This window comes from Oncorhynchus tshawytscha, linkage group LG20 (genome assembly GCF_018296145.1).
Source record: "Oncorhynchus tshawytscha isolate Ot180627B linkage group LG20, Otsh_v2.0, whole genome shotgun sequence".
Lineage (NCBI taxonomy): Eukaryota > Metazoa > Chordata > Actinopteri > Salmoniformes > Salmonidae > Oncorhynchus > Oncorhynchus tshawytscha.
The window spans coordinates 22,523,266-22,549,582 of NC_056448.1; the positions used below are offsets into that span (position 1 = coordinate 22,523,266).

General features: G+C 41.2%; 1 protein-coding gene across 3 annotated transcripts in view; it reads left to right on the forward strand.

Moving 5' to 3' along the window:
- LOC112220406 (atrial natriuretic peptide receptor 2) overlaps nt 1–24,808 on the forward strand; it is a 55,558-nt gene extending 30,750 nt beyond the window's left edge. For 2 of the 3 annotated variants that reach the window (XM_024382299.2, XM_024382301.2), the window contains 14 exons: nt 761–856; nt 2,195–2,272; nt 7,753–7,857; nt 8,271–8,342; nt 9,049–9,208; nt 9,331–9,486; nt 13,545–13,713; nt 17,709–17,855; nt 18,601–18,724; nt 20,648–20,716; nt 20,821–20,995; nt 21,796–21,894; nt 23,698–23,789; nt 24,272–24,808. In XM_024382299.2, coding sequence (XP_024238067.1) covers nt 761–856; nt 2,195–2,272; nt 7,753–7,857; nt 8,271–8,342; nt 9,049–9,208; nt 9,331–9,486; nt 13,545–13,713; nt 17,709–17,855; nt 18,601–18,724; nt 20,648–20,716; nt 20,821–20,995; nt 21,796–21,894; nt 23,698–23,789; nt 24,272–24,334 — 1,605 coding nt within the window. In that variant the 3' untranslated portion in view covers nt 24,335–24,808. The remainder of the gene's footprint in view (nt 1–760; nt 857–2,194; nt 2,273–7,752; nt 7,858–8,270; nt 8,343–9,048; nt 9,209–9,330; nt 9,487–13,544; nt 13,714–17,708; nt 17,856–18,600; nt 18,725–20,647; nt 20,717–20,820; nt 20,996–21,795; nt 21,895–23,697; nt 23,790–24,271) is intronic. The other variant, XM_024382300.2, reaches the window with a different exon arrangement.
- Nucleotides 24,809–26,317: the final 1,509 nt, after the last annotated feature.

The following is a 26,317-nucleotide window of genomic DNA, read 5'->3' on the forward strand; positions in this document are numbered from 1 at the left end:
ACTAGATGTCTGTCTCCGTGGTACAATTCATGACATCATTGTTATTTAATAGCACACCAAATGTGCAGTAACAACACTGGCATTGGAATTTATCTAAAACTGTAGTTACATGTTGGTGTCTGTACATACAGTATATGTTTTACATTGAGAGCAAAAGACAGAGAAAGAGAGAAAAACAGTCCAAATCCTTTGTTAGTTTAAACATTCTTGAACGTCTTCCCGGTGGTTTACTGAAGGTGGCTGGGTTTGCGGTGGCAGACACATATTAAATGATTGTTAAAATAATCCCAAATCTTGCAGTACACACGTGCAGACATTCATGCACGCACATGCACACACCTTCTTCATTACAAGCTTTCAGTCCAATTCCTGGGATAATAGTGTGGAAAACATGTTGATTTTCCAGACCAATTTATTTCCAGTATGCCATGTGTTGCCAGTATTTGCATTATCTAAACATGTGTAGTGCATGCTGACACTTAATACATTACCCTCACTCCCTTTTCATTCACTCTGTGTACACCCGTTGCTACACATACGTCTCCCGAGATTCGGTTTAGCATATGAAAACAGCAATTCTTCATTTAACTGGCAAATATACCCATTGCACTTACATATGAATAAAATGCTCAAGCTATTGCAAATAACTCATCTGAATTGTTTAAGTGAACATTGTATATTTGTATATGTAATGATAACCAAACTGAACCTAACTGTAGTGTGCCTGAACATTTCTCTGACTGTATCTTATCTGAGAAAGGATACTTGTTACTCCTTCCAGAGAGGCTCCAGCTACGGCTCCTTGATAACTGCCCATGGAAAATATCAGCTATTTGCTAAAACAGGCTATTTTAAGGTAAGGCTTTCTGAGTTCTGACATTTTCAACTCCTGCTCACCCACGTGTACACGCTCACAGAAGAGATGGAGAAGAGAGTAGGCGAGCTCTGCACAGCTCAGCTGGGCTGGTTTTAATGTGATACACAGTGTGGTTCACACCTCGTCTGGACACAGCTAGCAACGTGTTGTTGTTAATGTCTCTGTTTAATGAGTCTACTGAGAAGGGGGAGGATTATGTGAAAAACGTCAGGCTTTGAATGTTGAGACGTGGTTGTTGGCTACATGTAACACATTTCTTCTCTATAGGAATATGCTGTAAAGTATCCAAAGCATTATATTTCCTCCTTTTTTCTATTTAGAATGCACACCTTGAATTTGATGGTGAGCTGCTCAATTGCTATATTCCTCCTATTGTACCTAGCAGTCTATAATGTACTGTCTCCCTGGATTTCTCTCGCTTCCTCACCTTCTCTGAAGATTGACTTATCATCCCATTTCAAAGTGACAGATATAACTCTCCATTCCGGTAGCATAGAGTTCATGGTAAATATACCTGGCACACAGATACTATACTCTGTTAAAGGAACACTGAAGTACACCTATTTTTACTTATGTTTTTCCCTTCCTCTTCCTCTTCCCAGGAATTTAGTGAATAAGAATGGAATACGTCAGTGTTCCCATGAACCTTATACATGTCCTTTCTTTTCGCTATTTTCCAACAATGAATGGATGCCTGTCTGTCACACAGCTCCCAAAGAAGGTCACATTAAGTTCTAGAACACATCTCTTTCAGTACACCACACATAGAACACATCTCTTTCAGTACACCACACATAGAACACATCTCTTTCAGTACACCACACATAGAACACATCTCTTTCAGTACACCACACATAGAACACATCTCTTTCAATACACCACACATAGAACACATCTCTTTCAGTACACCACACATAGAACACATCTCTTTCAATACACCACACATAGAACACATCTCTTTCAGTACACCACACATAGAACACATCTCTTTCAGTACACCACACATAGAACACATCTCTTTCAGTACACCACACATAGAACACATCTCTTTCAGTACACCACACATAGAACACATCTCTTTCAGTACACCACACATAGAACACATCTCTTTCAATACACCACACATAGAACACATCTCTTTCAGTACACCACACATAGAACACATCTCTTTCAGTACACCACACATAGAACACATCTCTTTCAGTACACCACACATAGAACACATCTCTTTCAGTACACCACGCAGTAGTCTGTCACGCAGCCTGCATAGAAGGTTATTAACATCTGTCTCTTTATCTTGCTGTCTCTTTGACACAGGGCAACCTGGTGGCCATCAAACATATGAACAAGAAGAGGATAGAGCTGACCAGACAAGTGCTGTTTGAACTCAAACATGTAAGCCCAGATCAGTGCCAAATGTTTGACTGTATACAGTGCCTTCGGAAAGTATTCAGACCCCTTCACTTTTTCCACATTCTGTTACATTACAGCCTTATTCTAAAATTGATTACATCGTTTTTTCCCTCAGCAATCCACACACAATACCCCATAATGACAAAGCAAAAACAGGTTTTTAGACATTTTAGGAAATGTAAAAACAGAAATACATTATTTACAAAAGTATTCAGACCCTTTGCTATGAGACTTGAAATTGAGCTCAGCTGCATGCTGTTTCCATTGATCATCATTGAGATGTTTCTACAACTTGATTGGAGTTGACCGGTGGTAAATTCAATTGATTGGACATGATTTGGAAAGGCACACATCTGTCTAGATAAGGTCCCACAGTTGACAGTGCATGTCAGAGCAAAAACCAAGCCATGAGTTTGAAGGAATTGTCTGTAGACCTCCGAGACAGGATTGTGTGGTGGCACAGATCTGGAGAAGGGTACCAAAAAATGTCTGCAGCATTGGAGGTCCCCAAGAACACAGTGGCCTCCATCATTCTTAAACTGAGGAAGTTTGGAACCACCAAGATTCTTCCTAGAGCTGGCCGCCCGGCCAAAATGATGGTAAATCTGACAGAGCTCCAGAGTTCCTCTATGGAGATGGGAGAATCTTTCAGAGGGACAACCATCTCTGCGGCACTCCACCAATCAGGCCTTTATGGTTGAGTGGCCAGACGGAAGCCACTCCTTAGTGAAAGACACGACAACCCGCTTGAAGTTTGCCAAAAGGCACCTAAAGGACTCTAAGACCATGAGAAACAAGATTCTCTGGTCTGATTAAACCAAGATTGAACTCTTTAGCCTGAATGCTAAGCGTCATGTCTAAAGGACACCTGGCACTATCCCTACAGTGAAGTATGGTGGTGGCAGCATCATGCTGTGGGGATGTTTTTCAGTGGCAGGGACTGGGAGATTAGTCAGGATCAAGGCAAAGATGAACGGAGCAAAGTACAGAGAGATCCTTGATGAAAACCTGGACATCAGACTGGGTCGAAGGTTCACCTTCCAACAGGACAACAACCCTAAGCACACAGGGAAGACAACGCAGGAGTGGCTTTGGGACAAGTCTCTGAATGTCCTTGACTGGCCCAGCCAGAGCCCGGACTTGAACCTGAAAATAGCTGTGCAGCAACGCTCTCCATCCAACCTGACAGAGCTTGAAAGGATCTGCAGAGAGGAATGGGAGAAACTCACCAAATACAGGTGTGCCAAGCTTGTAGCGTCATACCCAAGAAGACTTGAGGCTGTAATTGCTGCCAAAGGTGCTTCAACAAAGTACTGAGTAAAGGGTCTGAATCAAATAAAATCAAAGTTTATTTGTCACGTGCGCTGAATACAACAGTGAAATGCTTACTTACAGGCTCCAACAAATGGTGCGAGAAATAAAAGGTGTGTGTGTGTAGGTAAGTAAAGAAATAAAACAACAGTAAAAAGACATTTGAAAAAAGAGTAGCGAGGCTATATACAGACACCTGTTAGTCAGGCTTATTGAGGTAGTATGTACATGTAGGTATCGTTAAAGTGACTATACATATTTGATGAACAGAGAGTAGCAGAAGCGTAAGAAGAGGGGTTGGCGGGTGGTGGGACACAATGCAGATAGCCCGGTTAGCAAATGTGCGGGAACACTGGTTGGTCGGGCCAATTTAGGTAGTATGTACATGAATGTATAGTTGAAGTGACTATGCATATAAGATAAACAGAGAGTAGCAGCAGCGTAAAAGAGGGGTTGGGGGGGGCACACAATGCAAATAGTCTGGGTAACCATTTGGTCACCTGTTCAGGAGTCTTATTGCTTGGGGGTAAAAACTGTTGAGAAGCCTTTTTGTCCTAGACTTGTCACTCCGGTACCGCTTGCCATGCGGTAGTAGAGAGAACAGTCTATGACTGGGGAGGCTGGGGTCTTTGACCATTTTTAGGGCCTTCCTCTGACACTGCCTGGTGTAGAGCTCCTGGATGCCAGGCAGCTTTGCCCCAGTGATGTACTGGGCCATACGCACTACCCTCTGAAGTGCCTTGTGGTCGGAGGCCGAGCAATTGCCGTACCAGGCAGTGATGCAACCGGTCAGGATGCTCTCAATGTTGCAGCTGTTGAGGATCTGAGGACCCATGCCAAATCTTTTTAGTTTCCTGAGGGGGAATAGGCTTTGTCGTGCCCTCTTCACAACTGTCTTGGTGTGTTTGGACCAATCTAGTTTGTTGTTGATGTGGACGCCAAGGAATTTGAAGCTCTCAACCTGCTCCACTACAGCCCTGTCGATGAGAATGGGGACGTGCTCGGTGCTCCTTTTCCTGTAGTCCACAATCATCTCCTTAGTCTTGGTCTTGGTCTTATGTAAATGTGATATTTCAGTAGGACATTTTTATACATTTACAAAAATGTCTAAAAAGCTGTTTTTACTTTGTCATTATGGGGTATTGTGTGTCGATTGATGAGGGAAAAAACGATTTAATCCGTTTTAGAATAAGGCTGTAACGTAACAGAATGTGGAAAAAGTCAAGGCGTTTGAATACTTTCCAAATGTACTGTATGTGTGATGTTATTACTTAACATTATTATCATAAAGTCTGGTGTGTTGTTTAACTCTTTACTACCTCACTGCAGGGGTATTCATTCCCTAAGTAAGCGTTTGTTAAGCTTCGTCCAGCTAGATGGTCCCGTGTTTCTCAGTTGGTAGAGCATGGTGCTGTAAACATCAGAGTCGTGGGTTTGATTCCCACAGGGGGCCAGTATGAAAAATGTATGAAAATGTGTGCACTCACTACTGTAAGTTTGCTCTGGAAAAGAGTGTCTATTAAATGACTCATATGTAAAAATATAGTGGTCTTTTACCTCGTTGATGATTTAGTTTTATTGGCTGCTATAGAGAGTTCACTCACCTGATTTAAACCAGTCGCTGATGAAAAGACTAAAGTAGTAAACACTTGGACCCTCCAGGACTAGAGTTGAATGTGCCTGCCTTGTTCCCTGCCTCCTGTTGTTGTAGGGGATCATACCTCTGTTTATGACCCCTGTGCAACAGCAGTAGTAGAATGAGTCTCTCCCACTGAGGAGGTTAAGCCACTGTAGACTTTGGGGGATGTGAAGGGGATGTGTACTGAATCATTACCAGGTTGTTCACAGGAGCTCTTTCACTCTGCTGCAGGAGATGTCTCATTAATGAACCTGTGCTCTTGCTGCTGTTACAAAGACAGATCCTCAAACATCCTCAAACACCCTCCAACATCAGCTGTGGATGAAGAAAATTGTCTCCGTTTTGGGAATGATATTTTATGAGACAGTTATAAGGAAATGGGGGGAAAAAACAACTCGTACTTGAAACACAATGTGGAAAAGGCAAACATTGATGAAACATATTAGTTTAACCCTCCTGTTGTGTTCATTTCATGTTAATTAATTCTGTGGTCCCGGTCCAAAATGACCGCTCCATTATAGCTGATTATAAATCCATAATAATCCATATATTATCACCTAATGTTGTGTTCGATCTTTTTATCAACTTAAGTTCTTGTGGACATTACAAGTTTTGAACTTCTATTTGCTATTTATGGCCTGTAGGCCTCATTGACCTGAGCTCATATAAATAGTTTTTAAGTTAGAAAAAGCATAATGTATGAATTATTTTGACTATAACAAATACTCAGATTAAATATTTTGTGCTAGTTATCACAGGCTACTTTGTGTCAAAGTTTTAACAAGGACTCTCTCTCCTCCTCACCAGCATCATGATCAAAGATATGATCAAGAGCCTCACATACAGTATATCGTTTGGTCATTGTGCTGCCACAGAATGAATTGTGAGCAAGGACTCAAAAAAGCTTTATATACCAGAGCTGCGAGAAAAGTTCTATATATTATTGAAACAATGTTGCGATTGTTTGTGTGAATGCCAACAGGTGTGGTTCCCATGGGGGAAAAGATTATATTGGGTAAAGGTTCCCGTGGGGGTTGCCATGGAAGCCAAGAAGGGGAGTGAGGTGTGTGTGTGTGTGCTCAAACACACAGGCATGTGGGGGTCTGGGAGAAGAAATGTGTCCATCTGATGAATGGGGATATGCCTGAACTAAATGTTATACACTAATTGTAGTCTCACCTATTCATTTCCTTTGACCGGGAACACCACAGGTGTACAAAAGTTAAATAAAACACCCAAAATGTAATGAAAATCATCCAAATGTATTTTGTGTGTTGAGATGCTCTGTGTGGACAAAAGTCATGGAATATTGTGACAATCAGATTAAGTGAACTACATTTTTCAGAGAGAAAACTTGTAAATCGGTCCAATTCGACCAGAACACAGCAGGAGGGTTAAAGCTACTGAAAAGCCAGAAGTCAGTGCTATTATCTGATCTCTGGGTCTGTATTAATTGAGTTATCACCCGTGTTGGTGGATAAGGCTCTGGGTGGCCTGGGCTCTCTCACTCTATGTCTGTGTCTGAGCTTTGGATGTGAGACACGGCGGTGGGCAGGCTGCGAGCACAGGAGAGACAACAGTCTGAGCTAGCAGCTCCTCAGACGCCCCGGCGACCTGATCGGCGGTCAGGCCCCGCTCATGAAAGAGCCAACCAGATGGGGGAGAGAGGGGTCTGCCAATGGAAACTTAACTGCTTGTCTTCCAGAGCCTCTCCTCCCCTCCTCCGTTAGCTAGCGTTCAGCATGGGAAATGATATAGGCCAAAGGGTATGCTAACTTCTCCTGAGTCGTGAAACAGGAGTGACTGACTCCCTGGTTTTGGTGTTATAGCAGCTGTCACTCACCTCTGTTTTCCATGAAATGGCCCCAGACCAAAACACACCATACAGGTTATGCTCGCTGTTTTTTTAGAAGTTTCATGCTGCTCAGAGATATTATGTACCTCCTCCCTGCTAGGGCATGGATGTATTGAAACCGAGAGGATATGTGGAGAGGAATGAATTTGTGTGTCTCTTTAAAAGATTCCTTCACTCTGTTGTTTATACATACACAGCATATGGAACTTTTAAATACAGAGCTCACAATGCTTTCCAAGGTGATTTCCATGACATTTTATTTGACATGATTCATTTTTGGACTAGATCCCATGTAATGCATTTTACACGTTAGCCAGCTATGCACTCATATTATAGCTAGTACATCCTTTCAACACCTCCATATTTTTTCACATTCTGTGGTTTTTCACAACACTGCCTCATTCATAACCTCTCGGCCCAGTTTATTCACATGCACGTGTCAACTGGATGGCCTATGAGGGAATGCTATACTCAACACGTAGACAAGACACCATGCCAAACCTGCTAGCTGTAAATAGACTATTCTGATGAGGTTTTGTCTGTCCTATTTGTTAGCTTTTCTAGAAAAGCTCATCCATTTTTTTTTGCATCTATTGCCATATAATCTTGAGAGATATAGCTATAATGATGTAATAATTATATTTGTTTTGGTTACAGATGAGAGATGTGCAATTCAACCATTTAACCAGATTCATTGGTGCCTGCATTGACCCTCCCAACATCTGCATCGTGACTGAATATTGTCCCAGAGGCAGTCTTCAGGTAACACCTCACAATCATTATATTTAATGGAATATTAGTTGTATTGCATGTTTTGTCAAGTATGACCACCAATATTATATTAAAATGGCCATTCAGTGTAATCTTACTCATTTATTCATTCATACTATTTCTGTAAATGTATGGTTTAAAATGCCCTGACTGAGAGACATTTGGAAACAAACACTTGACTTTCATGTTCAGTTTGAAATGCCAGCCTGATATACTGCTACTATTTAACTGCCAAAAATGTAAGAATGTAAAACTATAGGAAACTTTTAGCAATGGAGCTTATTGTGTGAAAACATTTCATACTGACTCACTGGAACACTGTGCTACTGTTTAAAAGACAGGACAGATACATGTGATGTAGCAAGATGACAGCAAGATTACAGAAATGCTTATTTAACTTTTAGGACATTTTGGAGAATGAGAGCATCAATCTGGACTGGATGTTCCGCTATTCACTCATCAACGACATAGTCAAGGTATGTGTTCTTCACCTACTTAGGTGTCATATTGTGGAAAATATAAAGGGAATCCATGTGTATAGCCACGTCACATGTTGCTGTAAGATAGCAGTCAACAATGCTATGTTGGTAACTGCAGTTTGGTTGTTTTGAGGTCACATGGCTATATGCATCAAACTTCATATGACCTCAAAACTTGGACAGCAACATAATCACAATCTCACCACAAAATTCTTTGCACTTAATAAAAAGTAATCATCCATATATTTTCAATAGTTATTTCTAGCCTGCTCTAACAAAGGGGCTTTTTGTTTGAAGTCACTATCTTGAGAGATACTATATTGGTGAAATACATGGAGAATGGAGTACACCAACCACATTGCTGTTAAAATAACAGTCCGTCAAGCTGGCAACAACAGGGACCTTCTGACAAGCAAAAGGGCCTATAAGCCACATTCTGATACACAAGTGTCTCAAAATATTAGACGTATACATGGGAGTGCAGTATCCTTTTGAGTCCCCGTAGAAATGTTATGCACATTAATACCACAAAAGTTCCAATGTGACATGTAAACTGAACACTTGGATCCATGCAGAATTTTTATTGCATTTCCATTTCGATCAAACTCAAAACACATATTTTCCACATGATCAGTATGTTTTCACGTATGCTATACTGTAGGAAAAATGTCTTGAACGGTATATTTCATGCTTGCTCCGCCAGGGAATGAACTATCTGCACAACAGCTACATCGGCTCCCATGGAAATCTGAAGTCATCTAATTGTGTGGTGGACAGTCGATTTGTGTTGAAAATTACGGATTACGGCCTGGCCAGTTTCCATTCATCATGTGAAAATGACGACTCGCACGCACTCTATGCAAGTAGGTCAACATTGTCAGCGGAGGGGATCACTTTGCCTCTTCACCAATGGAAGGAAACTAAATGGAGGATTGGATAAAGGAAAAGGTGTTCAGTGGATAATGGGAGTTTGTTGTGTTTCCAGAGAAGCTGTGGACGGCCCCTGAGTTGTTGATTTACGACAGACACCCTCCACAGGGCACCCAGAAAGGAGATGTGTACAGCTTTGGCATCATACTCCAGGAGATAGCCCTGAGGAATGGACCCTTCTATGTGGAGGGCATGGATCTGAGCCCCAAAGGTAAAATTAATTATGCCAATTAATTGCGCCAACCATTGTTTATTATCAGCGTGCTGGAGAGGTTCCAACCAACTCAAGTACACATGTTGGTCAGGAGCTCCTCCCAGGGCAGTCCAGTTAGTTCTCTTTTATACAGACAAGTTATATTTGCATGATTTAGCTTATTCATCATTCATAATTAATTAATCACTAACATTTGCTTAATTCATGTGACAGACCAATACCTCATGAGGCTTCTTCTCTCTAAGCTGAGACCTTGAAACTAAGACATCCCTTTCTCAAAACAAGGTTCTGGGCGTACTGCCAAATTGCAGATACTGATAGTGAGGATTCATTCAATCAGTCACTTGCATGAACAAAGAATTTGGTTATTAGAAAAGCACATGAATAGAACACAGAAATTGAATAAAAGCTATCAGTAGCTATCAGCAAAGTCAATGCTAGTAGAAAATAGAAAGGTGTGTGCAAGTGTTAGTTTACAAGAGGCAAGGATGCTGTGGGGTTATTTAAGATACTCTTTGAAGAGGTAGGGTTTCAGCCATTTTCTGGAAGATGGGCAGGGACTCTGCTGTCCTAACTTCAGGAGGAAGCTGGTTCCACCACTGGGGTGCCAGGACAGAGAAGAGCTTTGACTGAGCTGAGCGGGAGCTGGCCTCCCATAGGGGTGGGAGGGCCAAGAGATCAGAGGTGGCAGAATGGAGTACTCAGGTTGGGGTGTCGTGTTTGACCATAGCCTGAAGGCAGTTTTTCAAATCAAATCAAAGTTTATTTGTCACGTGCGCCGAATACAACAGGTAGACCTTACAGTGAAATGCTTACTTACAGTCTCTAAACAATAGTGCAAAAAAGGTGTTAGGTGAACAATAGGTAGGTAAAGAAATAAAACAACAGTAAAAGGACAGGCTATATACAGTAGCGAGGCTATAAAAGTAACGAGGCACACCGGTACCGCTTGCGGTAGTAGAGAGAACCGTCAATGACTGGGGTGGCTGGGGTCTTTGCCAATTTTTAGGGCCTTCCTCTGACACCGCCTGGTGTAGAGGTCCTGGATGGCAGGCAGCTTTAGCCCCAGTGATGTACTGGGCCGTACGCACTACCCTCTGTAGTGCCTTGCGGTCAGAGGCCGAGCAATTGCCGTACCAGGCAGCTGTAGAACCTTTTGAGGATCTCAGGACCCATGCCAAATCTTTTCAGTTTCCTGAAGGGGAATAGGCTTTGTCGTGCCCTCTTCACAACTGTCTTGGTGGGTTAGGACCATTCTAGTTTGTTGTTGATATGGACATGGACACCAAGGAACTTGAACCTCTCAACCTGCTCCACTACAGCCCCGTCGATGAGAATGGGGGCGTGCTCAGTCCTCCTTTTCCTGTAGTCCACAATCATCTCCTTAGTCTTGGTTACGTTGAGGGATAGGTTGTTATTCTGGCACCACCCGGCCAGGTCTCTGACCTCCTCCTTATAGGCTGTCTCGTCGTTCTTGCTGCTCCGTGGGCAAGTACCATGGTCTTGTCGTGGATGCAAGTTCCCACATGGCTGACATATTGAACATCAAGTTGGGCATTTCCATGGTAACGGAATTACGAGTTGATTCAGTTGTTTCACTTTAAAATGTATGCCAAACAAAAACATTGATATCAAAGTTTAACAAACCCTACAACTCTATGCACAAGGCCTACTTTTAACAATGTACATTGGGAAAAAACTTTAGTAAGGAATTACGGTAAAATCTACCTCAGATGTTTATGCAAAACCACGTAAATATTTGCAGAATGGGGTGTCCGCTATGACATGGCTCCTTGAGTTTGAAAAATATACAATTTTGGTTATTGAACTATAGTAAGTGAAGTGGATTTACACCCGGTAACAGAATTACAGGAATGGAATTACATCTTGGGTCCCTGATCTGTACTAAATTGAAATGCTTAATTATGGATATGAATGTCATTGTTTCACAAGTTTGGACATCACAGCACAGTAGTGTACAGTGCAGTACAATACAGCACAGCAGAGCAGAGTTCAGTACAGTAGAGTACAAATATACTGTACTTGTTACTTCTGTGAACTTTCATTATCCTCCCTCATCGGGAGGGGGAGAAATTAGAAAATATCTTAAATATATGTGGATTTTTGGTAACGGAATTACAACCCACAAAGCATTTCTTATTCTTACTGAAGGTAAACAATTTCTCCAAAATGATATATACTGAACAAAAATATAAACGTATCTATTGCAAAGATTTTACTGAGTTCATATAAGGAAATCAGTTTACAGTTCATATACGGAAATCAGTCTATTGAAATAAATTCATTAGGCCCTAATCTATGGATTTCACATGACTGGTAATGCAGATATGCATCTGTTGGTCGCAGATACCTTAAAAAAAAGGTATGGGTGTAGATCAGAAATCCAGTCAGTATCTGGTATGACCACCATTTGCCTAATGCAGCTTGATAGATCTCCCTTTCAGAGTTGATCAGGCTGTTGATTGTGGCCTATGGAATGTTGTCCCACTCCTCTTCAATGGCTGTGTGAAGTTTCTGGATATTGGTGGGAACTGGAACACGCTGTCGTACACATCGATCCAGAGCATACCAAACATGCTCAATGGGTGACATGTCTGGTGAGTATGCAGGCCATGGAAGAACTGGGACATGTTCAGCTTCCAGGAATTGTGTACAGAGCCTTGTGACATTATCATGCTGAAACATGAGGTGATGGCGAATGGATGGCACGACAATGGGCCTTAGGATCTCTTCACGGTATGTCTGTGCATTCCAAATGCCATCGATAAAATGCAATTGCGTTTGTTGTCCATAGCTTATACCTGCCCGTACCATAACCCCACTACCACCATGAGGCACTCTGTTGACAAAGTTGACATCAGCAAACCACTCGCCCACACAACGCCATACACGTGGTCTGCGGTTGTGAGGCCGGTTCGATGTACTTTTTTAAAGATTGAAACTGGTTGAACAGTGTATCTATGCCTTCATTTCCCCAAAATATAGACTCTTAGTTTTCATTTTACACCCAATTTGATATGCTCCTATGAACTTCACGTTGGTGCTCATGGGTCCTTTTACATGGAAATGCCCTGTTGTGTCTGTCTCCGTTGTTGAGCCAATTACTCTGTCTCTTCAGATACTTTAGGCAGCTTGCCTCCTGTTCACCATGCCTCAAGTGCCATTATTTCCTGCTTGATTGAATGTTCCTAATCGATAAAGTAATGGAGTAAAAGTCACAATCATCAGAATTGGACAACTCCAGTCTTCGGCTCGAGGGCTGCAGTACTGCTGGTTTCAGTTCTCCCTGGGACTTAGGGGGCTTTCACACCAAATTGGTTTTGTGCTGTTTTTCCGAACTCTGGTGCATTTACCCCCTTAGTTCAGTTAGTTTGGACTGGTGTAAACACTCTATCTAGACTCGGGAGCGCACTAAACAACGTACCGTGGATCCATCAAAAAGGGTGGTCTCGGTCCGATTCAATTCTCACCGTGATGAGGTTCGCTGCAGGTGAGAACGCAGTCCAGACCAAATACAGGAAAAGAACCAGTCGCTCATTATTATTGGTTGTTTGGCTGCGAGCATTTGATGAAATGCACACAGCATCATAACTTGAGATATCTGAAACATTCTGTGGGTAGCAGCGCATTTATGAGTGCGTCCAATGCAGATTTGTAGAGACGGGGCTATACTGAATATAGTCTATTCACGTCGCGTTTAGAGTTTCCTCCCGCATGTTGTTGGAAGACAAAAGCGAAAGTAGTATGAAGATGGGAACACAAGTGTTCCTTCATGATAATCATCAATGCATTTTTGTCCAATAAGCAAATGACTTGCATGGACACGTTTAGACATTTTTATTAGTTTGACATTTGGCAATGTGAAACCAACCTGACCAAATTAAAACATTATATTAACAAATAGTCTGACTCTGATTCGAACTATAGCTCTAAACTATGTGTGAAAACGCCCTTAATTGATCGATTGATTTCACTGTTTTCCCAGAGAATGCAGAACACACACACTAACACACCCCCTATCTTGTCTATTACAGAGATAGTGCAGAAGGTGCGTAACGACCAGAGTCCTTACTTTCGGCCCACCACAGACAACAGCTGCCACTGTGAGAAGCTGACCATCCTGATGGATAGCTGCTGGGCCGAGGACCCCGTCGAGCGGCCAGACTTCAGCCACATCAAGATCTACATCACCAAACTAAACAAGTGAGCACTGAGCACCGTCGTGCCCCAAAATGGCTTCCAATCTCATCTAGTATCAGATACCATGTAGATCATATTTTCTTTGGATTTATTTTATGAAGATGTTTGAGATAGTTGCATTAAGTTGATATTATCAAGAGACGCTGGAAAAGGGATCTACTATTAATATGAAATAAAATCGGGATGCTTATCACACACAAATCATTTCAGATCAGAGTGATAGGAAGTCTTCTACCTCCAAAAGTGTGTGGTTCATATTTATCTTGTTGTTTTTCATGGCTTACGCTATGCATGATTTAGATGCACATTTTGGTTCAGTGGTGTGTGTGTGTGTATGCATGTAAAAATCATGTTTTCCCTTGAGCTGGGCACACCTGATGCTGATCAAAAGCAGGAAAACCTTAAAGATGTACAGATGAGTGACCTCTGTGACGAAGGAAATAAAGTACTTTATGAGCTGTGGGGGGAAGTCAGACCCTGGTATTTGCTCTGTCGTTGGATTAAGCTTTCCTACAACTTTCAGATGTCCCCCCTTAGCTTTCCTATAACTTTCAGATGTCCCCCCTTAGCTTTCCTACAACTTTCAGATGTCCCCCTTAGATGCTTTCCTACAACTTTCAGATGTCCCCCTTAGCTTTTTCCTATAACTTTCAGATGTGCCCCCTTAGCTTTCCTACAACTTTCAGATGTCCCCCTTAGCTTTCCTATAACTTTCAGATGTGCCCCCTTAGCTTTCCTACAACTTTCAGATGCCCCCCAACTTTCAGATGCCCCCCTTAGCTTTCCTACAACTTTCAGATGTCCCCCTTAGCTTTCCTACAACTTTCAGATGCCCCCCTTAGCTTTCCTACAACTTTCAGATGTCCCCCTTAGCTTTCCTACAACTTTCAGATGTCCCCCTTAGCTTTCCTACAACTTTCAGATGCCCCCCTTAGCTTTCCTACAACTTTCAGATGCCCCCCTTAGCTTTCCTACAACTTTCAGATGTCCCCCTTAGCGTTCCTACAACTTTCAGATGTCCCCCCTTAGCTTCCCCCTTAGCTTTCCTACAACTTTCAGATGTGCCCCCTTAGCTTTCCTATAACTTTCAGATGTGCCCCCTTAGCTTTCCTACAACTTTCAGATGCCCCCTTAGCTTTCCTACAACTTTCAGATGTCCCCCCTTAGCTTTCCTACAACTTTCAGATGTCCCCCTGCTTTCCCAACTTTCAGATGTCCCCCCTTAGCTTTCCTACAACTTTCAGATGTCCCCCTTAGCTTTCCTACAACTTTCAGATGTCCCCCTTAGCTTTCCTACAACTTTCAGATGCCCCCCTTAGCTTTCCTACAACTTTCAGATGCCCCCCTTAGCTTTCCTACAACTTTCAGATGTCCCCCTTAGCTTTCCTACAACTTTCAGATGTCCCCCTTAGCTTTCCTACAACTTTCAGATGTCCCCCTTTCCTACAACTTTCAGATGTCCCCCTTAGCTTTCCTACAACTTTCAGATGTGCCCCCTTAGCTTTCCTACAACTTTCAGATGTCCCCCTTAGCTTTCCTACAACTTTCAGATGTCCCCCCTTAGCTTTCCTACAACTTTCAGTCCCCCTTAGCTTTCCTATGTCCCCCTTTCCTACAACTTTCAGATGTCCCCCTTAGCTTTCCTACAACTTTCAGATGTCCCCCTTAGCTTTCCTACAACTTTCAGATGTCCCCCCTACAACTTTCAGATGTCCCCCTTAGCTTTCCTACAACTTTCAGATGTCCCCCTTTCAGATGTCCCCCTTAGCTTTCCTACAACTTTCAGATGTCCCCCTTAGCTTTCCTACAACTTTCAGATGTCCCCCTTAGCTTTCCTACAACTTTCAGATGTCCCCCTTAGCTTTCCTACAACTTTCAGATGTGCCCCCTTAGCTTTCCTACAACTTTCAGATGTCCCCCCTTAGCTTTCCTACAACTTTCAGATGTCCTCTTAGTGCAGAAGTGTTTTGATGTTATTCAACGCTTCTGTATTTCTTACAAGTGCAAACAAAGGCTTTTTTTTGTGTTGGTATAGTCGAAATTCTCCTTTTGAATTCTGACAGTTGTGACAGGGAGATCACAACTACGGTTGCGAAGGTACCAGTAATTTACCAAAGAATCTTCAATAATATTGGTAATTAACAGGTCATTTTTGTCAATCTATGGTAACTTTGGTAATGTATACTTGGAATAACTAAAATCTGGTGACTGCGCAGGCCACTTCAGTAAGCTGAAATCACTGTAATGTTCGTATAACCATTCTTGGACAATAATAGCCTTGTGGCATCCTGCTGAAAAAATCCATTCATGGATATACTACTGCCATGCAGGGATGCACCTGATAGGCAATGATGTTCAGATATCCTGTGGCATTCAAACATTGCTCCACTTTTATCAAGGGGCCCAATGTGTGCCATGAAAAGACCACACCATAACACCACCACCACCAGCCTGCAATGTTAACACGCGGCAAGATGGATACATCTACTCATGTGCTTTTCTCAATACCATAGTCCTCCCATCAGCATAAAACAGCAGGAACCACGATTCATCAGACCAGGCAATGTAATTCCAATTCTCCAGTGTCCAGTGTTTTCGTTCCTTAGCCTACTGCAACCACAGTTTCTTGTTTTTTTGCTGAAAGAAGTGGAACTCTGTAAGGTCGTCAGCTGCCATGTCCAATTTGTGTCAAGGTACGACGAGTTGAGCATTCTTTTATGGGTCTTTGGGCAACAATATTGTACTGGACTGTCAGTTGACTAACTGTAGCCTGTCTGTTGCTCTGCACAATTCGTCAGCCTCCTTTGTCCTCTTTCATCAATGACCCATTTTCGACCACTGGCCTGCCATTGGCTGGATGTCATTTGGGTGGTAGACCATTCTTGATACACACAGGAAATGGTTGAGTGTGAAAACCCCAGCAGCGTTGCAGTTCTTGACACACTCAAATCGGTGCGCCTGGCACCTACTACCATACCCTGTTCAAAGGCACTTAAATGTTTTTTCTTGCCCATTCACCCTTCACACAGCCATTCACCCTTCACACAGCCATTCACCCTTCACACAGCCATTCACCCTTCACACAGCCATTCACCCTTCACACAGCCATTCACCCTTCACACAGCCATTCACCCTTCACACAGCCATTCACCCTTCACACAGCCATTCACCCTTCACACAGCCATTCACCCTTCACACAGCCATTCACCCACACATACACCATCCATGTATTAATTGTCTCAAGGCTTCAAACCTTCTTTAACCCGTGGCATCAATAAGGGATCATATCTTTCACCTGGTCAGTCTATGTCATGGAAAGTGCAGGTGTCCTAATATTTTGTACACAGTGTAAATTGCACAAGAATTAGACATTTCTAGACTTTTTTTTAAGGTATTTTTTTCTCTTTATTCAACCCGCCTCTTTGTGTAGCCGTTAGAGATAATGATAATGATAACCGTCTGCTGGTAAATGGAAAGGATTTCCCAAAAACCTTCTCAATTACATTTTAACTACAGTGTAGTCTATGCCTACCTGACAGGATTATATCATGATTATTTGCATCAATCCAGTGAGCATTTCGTTTAGGAAACTCTGCAATCACACGAGTGCTACAGAAACACTGCTAACCAAACAATGGTCTCTGGCTGGTGCACACTTGCATTAAAGGGTAACTACACACAAAATTCAACATTCTTAGATTTTTCCCAGATCTTAAAAGTGGCCTCCTGATGTATAAAAAATGTGTGATTTTGAGAGGCCGAGAACCTGAAAATAAATTGGAAAAACAAAACGGAGAAATGGATTTAGGAAAAACTAAACGGAATCAGGCAAAAAAAAAGTACCGATTTTATCCGGCCCTAGACCATGAAGTCACTTCTGAAATACGCATTGAATTGTACATTAGGTGATGTTAGCAGAATAGAAAGTTCAGATATTTTTCATTCAGAATGGCAACAAATGAATGGGTATGTTATCTTTCTGTCTTTTTTCATCACAGGGAGGGAAGTACCAGTATTCTGAACAACCTGCTGTCCAGGATGGAGCAGTACGCCAACAACCTGGAGAACCTGGTAGAGGAACGAACGCAAGCCTACCTGGAGGAGAAAAGAAAAGCCGAAAATCTACTTTACCAGATCTTGCCACAGTAAGAATAATTATTATTCCGATTTTCGTCTTGCCATATTATCCTTATTATCAGTCTGAACTTCTGCTTATCAAATTGTGAAAATGAGGAAACTATTTTCCGTGTAATGCTGTGCCACTTGATCATTGTTCAAATTCCAAGAAAGAGCGTCTCAGCTTTCTATATCTCACACTTTAAAAAAAGATGCACATTCACAGTTAAGCAGAGAGGAGATGAAAGGGCAAGGCAAGATGGGAGCTGACAAGCAAACTTCTCATTAACCAGAACTAGGAGGAGAAATGTGATAGGGTGTTAAGCACCTCTGATAACACGAAAGCAGCAAACGATAAGCCATGTCCTCCATCTATTTAAGCTGTCTGTCTCAGCGCCGTAGTCACACTCATTTATCCTCCCATTGTCTGGCCAAATGACTCCCTCCAACTTTCAGCCAATTTGACAGACAGAGAATGGCCTGAGAGAACCGAGAGATACCTTCTCTCACTGCAGAATTCCGATCATTTGACCAGAGTGCTGGATTAACCCAGCTGCTAGTGCTGCACTGTGCCTCTGGCTCTTTACTGTACTTTAAAATATTGGTGAACAGGAAATGATACTGGTAGAATCTGCTTATTTACTCATTGTGGATCGTAGCTGCCAAGCTTACTGTCACTGTTGATTTATAGCAAACGATAACATTATCTCTTAAGCACTGTATAAGCATTTTGTTCATTGTGGTTTTACTTACTTAGCGTTTTCTTGTCCACAGCTCAGTAGCAGAGCAGCTAAAGCGAGGGGAGACGGTCCAAGCGGAGGCGTTTGACAGTGTGACAATTTACTTCAGTGACATTGTGGGTTTCACGTCAATGTCAGCTGAGAGTACACCACTGCAGGTAAACAACTGTCAGTAGATATATTCACTCCTAACCAACAACAGGTACAGACTTTATACAGTAGCTATCCTATACCAACCAACAGCAGGAGCAAATCCACAACATGATTTTGCACTTTGAATCTTACTGTGTGACCAGTCAGTTTTGCTAAGTAAAATGCACTCAAGGTTTATTGAGTCAATGTATCAATTCACCATGGGAAATTACAGACTTCCTGTAAAGTCTCCCTCAAGACACTTGAAGGTAGTTGACAAGAAAGCTTGAAAATATGCTGGTCCAACAACTCATTATGGGAAGAGAATATGAAGAGGAAATGTAGAGGAGCTTCTTTGTTACTTACACCGATCTCACTCATGCAGAGCCTATTAAAGCACCTGCCGTATGTCTCATAGTTACAAAGCATTCCCACATGGAGGCCACAACTCAAAATAGCTATTGTGAGTAGCTGAGAGCGCATTGACGCATTGCTGAGTCACTGGGTGCTGTAGCTGCTATGAAATGTGTTCTCTCTCATGAAGAAGAAGACGATTTCAAGACCACTCATATATTGAGAATCCTTTCACCAGGGTCTAAAGTACTGTATGACGAATGGCTGATGAATGGTTAAGGGCTTGTAAGTAAGCATTTCACTGTAAGGTAACCTGTTGTATTCGGTGCATGTGACAAATACCATTTGATTTGATGGGATTGTTGTAATGGTCTCAGTGGTTGTGATGGTTTTAAGTGCAGGGCCCCACCATGTTATTTTCTTTTGGTCGTTCCAAATTCTGAAATTCATCCAGAGGAACCAGGTTTTCTTCTTGATGCTACTTGTGCCATGAATTCAGACAAAGTCTTACTGGAGTGTTTCTTCTAAAATTGTGAAGACACGTCAGTCTTCATATCATTTGCAATAACTCTGCATGAGCGATATTTTGTACTTGGCGAGTGGTACACTCAGACAGATCTACTCTATTCATCCAGCAGAAGCTACTTACAAGTACAGTCATAAATCTTACCTTTCATCAAATGTATTTTAATATAGCTCAGAGCTAAGAATCCAACCACTAGGTTTCAGTGGCGATGTATTATGTGAAATATATTCATTGTTCACTTATATTCTACGTACTTGATTTTAAGGTCACATGTCTATTCAATTAAGGCCACAAAAGAGATGATATTCTTTCAACATTAGTGTAGCTTTGAGGTTTAGGTATCTCACCTACCAGTTAGTGCTCTGTTTAATTAAAATATCAAATTACATTTATCCATTTTCCCCCCAGATTAAGTCGTAATGGTTTAAGAAATAATGCTAAGCCCCTCTGAAAGTTAAACTAGAACTAAGACTGTTTTCCTAGCACCATTTCTCTCTCCATAAGCCACTGAATCTCTTAACCTGACCAATAGACCCTCAAAGGAATTACAATATACAAACGTTTATTTTATGAATGACAAGAAACACTTCATATTTTGAATAAACAGCTGATGTGTATTACTCTTGAAATTCTGGAAAATATTGTGAAAATGTGTCCCCAGTATTTGGTCTGTTGTGTTGTTTTACTCATGCAAGCACATTTCTCAGTAAATTGAGGTTCTGGGCACTTGTCCAAGGCAGGGGGAGCAGAAATATTTTAATCTGACTGGGGAACCATTGGGAGTTCATGCAGAAACACATCTCAGTCAATCACGGGGGCAAACCAAATGGAACATGCCTCATGAACACGCACAGTGGAACTTATTATCTTTGCACACTATCTTTGAAATTGCTATGTTTCACAAATGTTTGCCACTAGCTGAAGAAGTATTTCTAAAATAGAGAATGAAGGAGCAGGAGGGTAACAGTTACCCGGTTTTAGTGGTGGTGTTTGCGATTGTTCTACCCTTGAACTATTGTTTCTAGTTTACCTGAGTACTGTAGCTAAAGTTTTGTTTGACTCTTCATAGGTTGTGACAGTGCTGAATGATCTCTACACTTGCTTTGATGCTATCATTGATCATTTTGATGTGTACAAGGTAAGTCAGATTAATAATGCTTTGTAAGGTAAATATGGTTATTTTATATATATATATATAATCACCTGTTTCAACCTACTAACATGTTGTCATGTATATCTGAGGTGGAGACCATTGGTGATGCGTACATGGTGGTGTCAGGGCTTCCAGTGAGGAATGGTAACCTACACGCAAGGGAGATAGCTGGGATGTCTTTAGCCTTACTAGAACAAGTGAAAACATTCAAGATTCGTCACAGACCCCAAGACCAACTACGGCTAAGGATAGGAATCCACACAGGTATCATTTCACATAGAGTTTGAAATGATGGTTAAAATGTCTTATGCTTAACTACTGTTAGAAGATAGATGTTGTTGTTGTTGTTGTTTTTTTTCAGACTGAATGAATCAGTGCTTTTGGGAACTGCCCAAATGTAAATCTTTCAATACCTCCTAAATGTTACATGATCTTCCCTAGCCAATGACAGTTTATTTAATTCTATGACAAATAACTGAATTATGTTATGACACAAAATTATTTATTATATGGTAAATAGTTGTCTAGACAAGAAGTCGTTTGTGATTAAATTGCCCACTTATGTATCCTGCCTCATGATTGCATGGGGCTTTTGCGCACTAATTGTTATAAACTGCTGTGATTGGTTATGACAGTTGATGACAATACCTAGGTTTTAAGACATACAGTATTTCAGCTAAGAAATCTCTGGAGATATCTCCAGTACCTACAATATTTTGACATGATGATCAAATGCAACAACTACAAGCTGTATTGCATGCAAAGGAGGTTTTTCGTTGTGCTTGGACACAATTATCTCATGCAGGGCACTATTTATATTCTTATTCAAACACTTGGCATGAATATCATCACTGATAGGTCTTTAAAAATTGTGTGTGGGAGGTGCCTGATCCTGTCATTGTGGGAATATGTTGTTTTTGAGTTCAATCATATCTTGATCATGCTTTTAAATACACTTGGCTTATCATGAGGTTCTGGTGATGAAAGAAATTGTTATCCATCTACAGTATGCTTTTCCATGGAGGATATTTCCAGTAAATGTGGCTGCCTTTTGTTCTGTACAGGGCCTGTCTGTGCTGGGGTGGTGGGTCTGAAAATGCCCAGATATTGTTTATTTGGCGATACTGTCAACACAGCGTCTCGGATGGAGTCGAATGGAGAGGGTGAGTTTCAGATTTGGATCTCTGTTTTCCTATTTTCTATTTTGATTGGTGTCAGCACTTTAACACTTAAAACTATGAATGTGGAAATGTAGCCGCATAAAACAGTGTCACATTCTGGAATCCAGTTGGGACAATAATATGAATGACTACCTCATCTCTGTACCCTACACATAGAATTATCTGTAAGCCCCTGAGTCAGGCAGTGAATTTCAAACACAGATTTAACCACAAAGACCAGGAAGGTTTTCCAAACGCCTCGCAAAGAAGGGCACCTATTGGTGGATGGGTAAAAATAAAAATAAACATTGAATATCCCTTTGAGCACGGTGAAGTTATTAATTACACTTTGGATGGGTTATCAATAAACCCAGTCACTACAAAGATACAGGTGTCCTTCGTAACTCAGTTGTCAGAGAGGAAGGAAACCACTCAGGGATTTCACCATGAGGCCAATGGTGACTTTAAAACAGTTACAGAGTTTAATGGCTGTGATAGGAGAAAACTGAGGATGAGATATTGTTCAATCCAGGTGGGCAAATCTCTTAGAGACTTACCTAGAAAGACTCACAGCTGTAATTGCTGCCAAAGTTGATTGTAACGTGTATTGACTCAGGGGTGTGACTACTTATGTAAATGAGATATTTCTGTATTTCATTTTCAATACATTTGCAAAAATGTCTCACAACATGTTTTCACTTTGTCATTATGGGGCATTGTGTGCAGTTGGGTGAGGGGAAAAAAGCCATCTTGAATTCAGGCTGTAACACAACAAAATGTGGAATAAGTCAAGGGGTGTGAATACTTTCTGGAGGCACTGTATGTTTCAGCTGACACAAACTAAAACAACAACAACAAGTATTCATTATTTCCTGTTGATTATGTGGTATTTCCTTGGATTAGGATTTTGTTTGTCTGTCGAGCATTCCCTGTTGTATATTTGCTTATGCAATTGTTTTGTGAAAGACTGGTTTCCCGTCATTATTTGTCTTGACTAAATCTGACTAATGCTTGTGTCTGAGAATGCATAACCAAAAATATTGTGGACTAGCTCTTTGCACATACTTCCCTGTAAGAAATGAAGCATCAAGGGATAGATTAAGTAGAAGGGAATGGGATATTTATCATCACAAAGCAACAGAGGGGATGGAGGTTGTCGTCCTAGTTTAATAGTGTTTATCTGGACTGGTATTACTGGCAGCAGTTCTTAACTGGTGTAGTGGTAGTTGGACCGCTGGTGCTGTGCCGGCCAGGATTTTTTGTGAGTGACTCATCACATTATTGATTAACCCACTCACTTCCTGCTCACTTCCTGCTGTGTGCTTTCACGTCCGTTGATAAATAATTAATAACACTTATAGCCAGGCCACATCCATAGTGATAAACTGCAGACCATAAAATATCCTATAGTGGTAGGAATCACCTCTGGGACTGGACTGTCAACAGCTGTTTCTAAGGACTATTTCTACAGCAACAGGAAGATTTCACTGTTCATTTCTACTTTTGACCTTCACAATACACTTGGTTGACGTATGTACGTATGTATGTATGTATGTATGTATGTATGTATGTATGTATTGTATGTATGTATGTATGTATGTATGTATGTATGTATGTATGTATGTATGTATGTATGTATGTATGTATGTATGTATGTATGTATGTATGTATGTATGTATGTATGCGTACTGTAATTGTTATGATCTACCACAGTGCATATGGCAGAGGATAAATGTTTCATTAATGCTACTCGGTGTTACTCCCTGCAAAGCACTCACTGTGATTGTCTATTGATGTGTTTCACAGCCTTGAGGATCCACCTGTCCTCAGCAACCAAAGAAGTGCTGGATGAGTTTGGCTATTTTGAACTCCAAGAAAGAGGGGAGGTAGAAATGAAGGTAAGGCCACAATGAATAATGCATGTGTTGTTGTCAGCATTATCTGTAATGGCTTCATGTATTCAATATTGTCTGATAAATGAATATGATAGAAACATAAATGAAGAATACAGAAGTGTTTTGTCACATACACCAGATAGGTGCAGTGAAATCTGTTGTTTTACAGGGTCAGCTATAGTGAAATGTGGTCTTGTGATTCCCATTCTGTTTATTATATGCAGTGCATTTCAGTAGATTGCAGCTCTGGATCTCTCAGATTACGAGTGTCATAAAAAAAAGATGTCTGTACTCTTCTGTTGAAATGGAAGAAAACCATAAAGTCTGGTTATGAAGTGTAGCGTACTCTCTCTAGGGATGCCAGATTAGTTTTAACAGGCCCAGCTAAGGCCAGGGTCACCCTTTAAGAAAGAGAAGCCCTTTGGTGTATCTATCACTCCCACTCCTCTCCATTGATGAGCCTATTGATGTATGTGTTTTTCCAGGGCAAAGGCAAAATGCGAACCTATTGGCTTGAAGGGGAGAAGACTGATGTGTACGTTATCTGAGAGGCCTGCTGACAGCGTGTACCCACAGTGGAGCCAACCACAGAGGCTACACAGTGGCACAGTCAGCCAATGCTTTATTTGTTCTAGAATAAGGCCTAAAGGTGATTCCTTCCCCAAAAGCGGAACAACAATATTTACTGAATTAGACCTTTTTGGAAAAGAAGAGATGTTTAATAGGATGTTTATAATACCTGTGTAAGGTTACTGCCCCAACAATTGTAAGATGTTTTGTATGGAGAATATTTCTGTCCTGAGATTGAGTACTTTCTATATTTAGATTTATATCATGTGTTTGGAAGTCAATTCTGTATTAATATTTCCATACAGCGTTCATAACGGATGGGCGCACAGTGTAATAGATGTCAATGCAGAGGTCCGAGTTCCACAGTGGTGTTATAGAGTACAAGATGATATATGTATTTCCAAGATATTGTAAGATATTTTGTTCAATAAACTGAGTACAATACAACTATGTTTCATACATTGTTCAAATAATATTATTTATGTTCAACCCTGTGTGTTTTCATAGTCGTGTGTGAGTCGGTGCACTGCATTAATGTGCTTTTGATAAAAACATTTCATGATTTAGTAAATCCGATTTTTACAAAACATTAACATTTTGAAATATCATCATTGACGGTAGAGGGGGGACATTTCTTGTAACCAGCTCACTATTTATGTGTCTGACCGTACGTCTTAACTTTTATACAGACCTTGTGCCAGGATAAAGTGACTTATGGGGCAGTTGAAATCGGTGAGGGAGCAACATTTTTGGTGGTTCTTGCATTGGAATTATTTAGAATTCTGCTTCTAACACAATAAACATACAGTTCAAAGGCTGAGACTCCGAGACCATTGAGTGCTTTTGAAGTGACAGGTTGGCGCGAAATCTGTAGCCCATCTCAACTGCGCTGTATCAATACAATAGACAGCGCCCTACACACTAAAGCAATGCCACTTTGGTAACGAATATAGGCTACAAGATAGATATGCTGTTTGTAAAAGGTGAATTACCTTATGTGAATGCAGCCCTACACACATATGTCTAACCAAAATAATGCAAACTAAATGCTGAAAGTAGTAGCCTAGTTATTCATGCAAAAAAATGGGGCTTTGAATAATAACACAACTGGGAATGCGAAAGAATGAATGCGAAAAGAACAAAACAGCGGTAGGCCTATAGACAAAATATCAGATCAATAAAGGCATAACACAATCTATATTTGGCGGCTTTTTATTGAAATCCAAAGGAGTCATACCTAACCACCCGGTGGCTTACCATACCCCCCCTACACACAAACACACTCCGTGGAGCGCTCTGTCCATGGTGCTGATACAGCGCAGCAGAGGTACAGATTTCGCGCAAACCTGTCACTCAATCATTTGAACTTTTATGCTATTTTTTTTATACGGAAATACAACTAAAACTGAGGGTACACAAGTTTCAACTGAGGGGGCTAAGTCCCCTTTTGCCCTCTCGTGGAACCGGACCCTCTTTAATAACTGGGCCATATTCCCCTGATGTAACTTGGACAGAATTTAGTGTCCTCATGACGTTCTCTAAAAATGTTAGAGAATCTGCTTTATTAATTGTTTGAAAGGTTTCTCTTTTAAGGAGTGAAAATGTAAGATAGTCAGCTAAACATGTTGGGAATCTTGAATGGCCCGGCCCTTCGGTTGAAATTGCTGCGGTACCTTAGACATCCTAAATTCTAATTACAGCGTTGTCCCCTGCTTTGTCCTTTTTAGTCCATTACAGTATCACTTTAATAGGTTCCTAAACCAACAGTGGCTATTGCATTTCACACATGAATGACAGAAGTTATGCAAAGGTAAGTAGCTTTAAATGTTTTCTTTCTTTTATTTAACTAAAGTCCCACGATACAATCATCTGTAGCCTAGTATTTACATTGCATCTGCCAGTATCAGAAACCTTCAATTAAATCTTAGAACACCACCATATGCACCATTGACAAAAATATC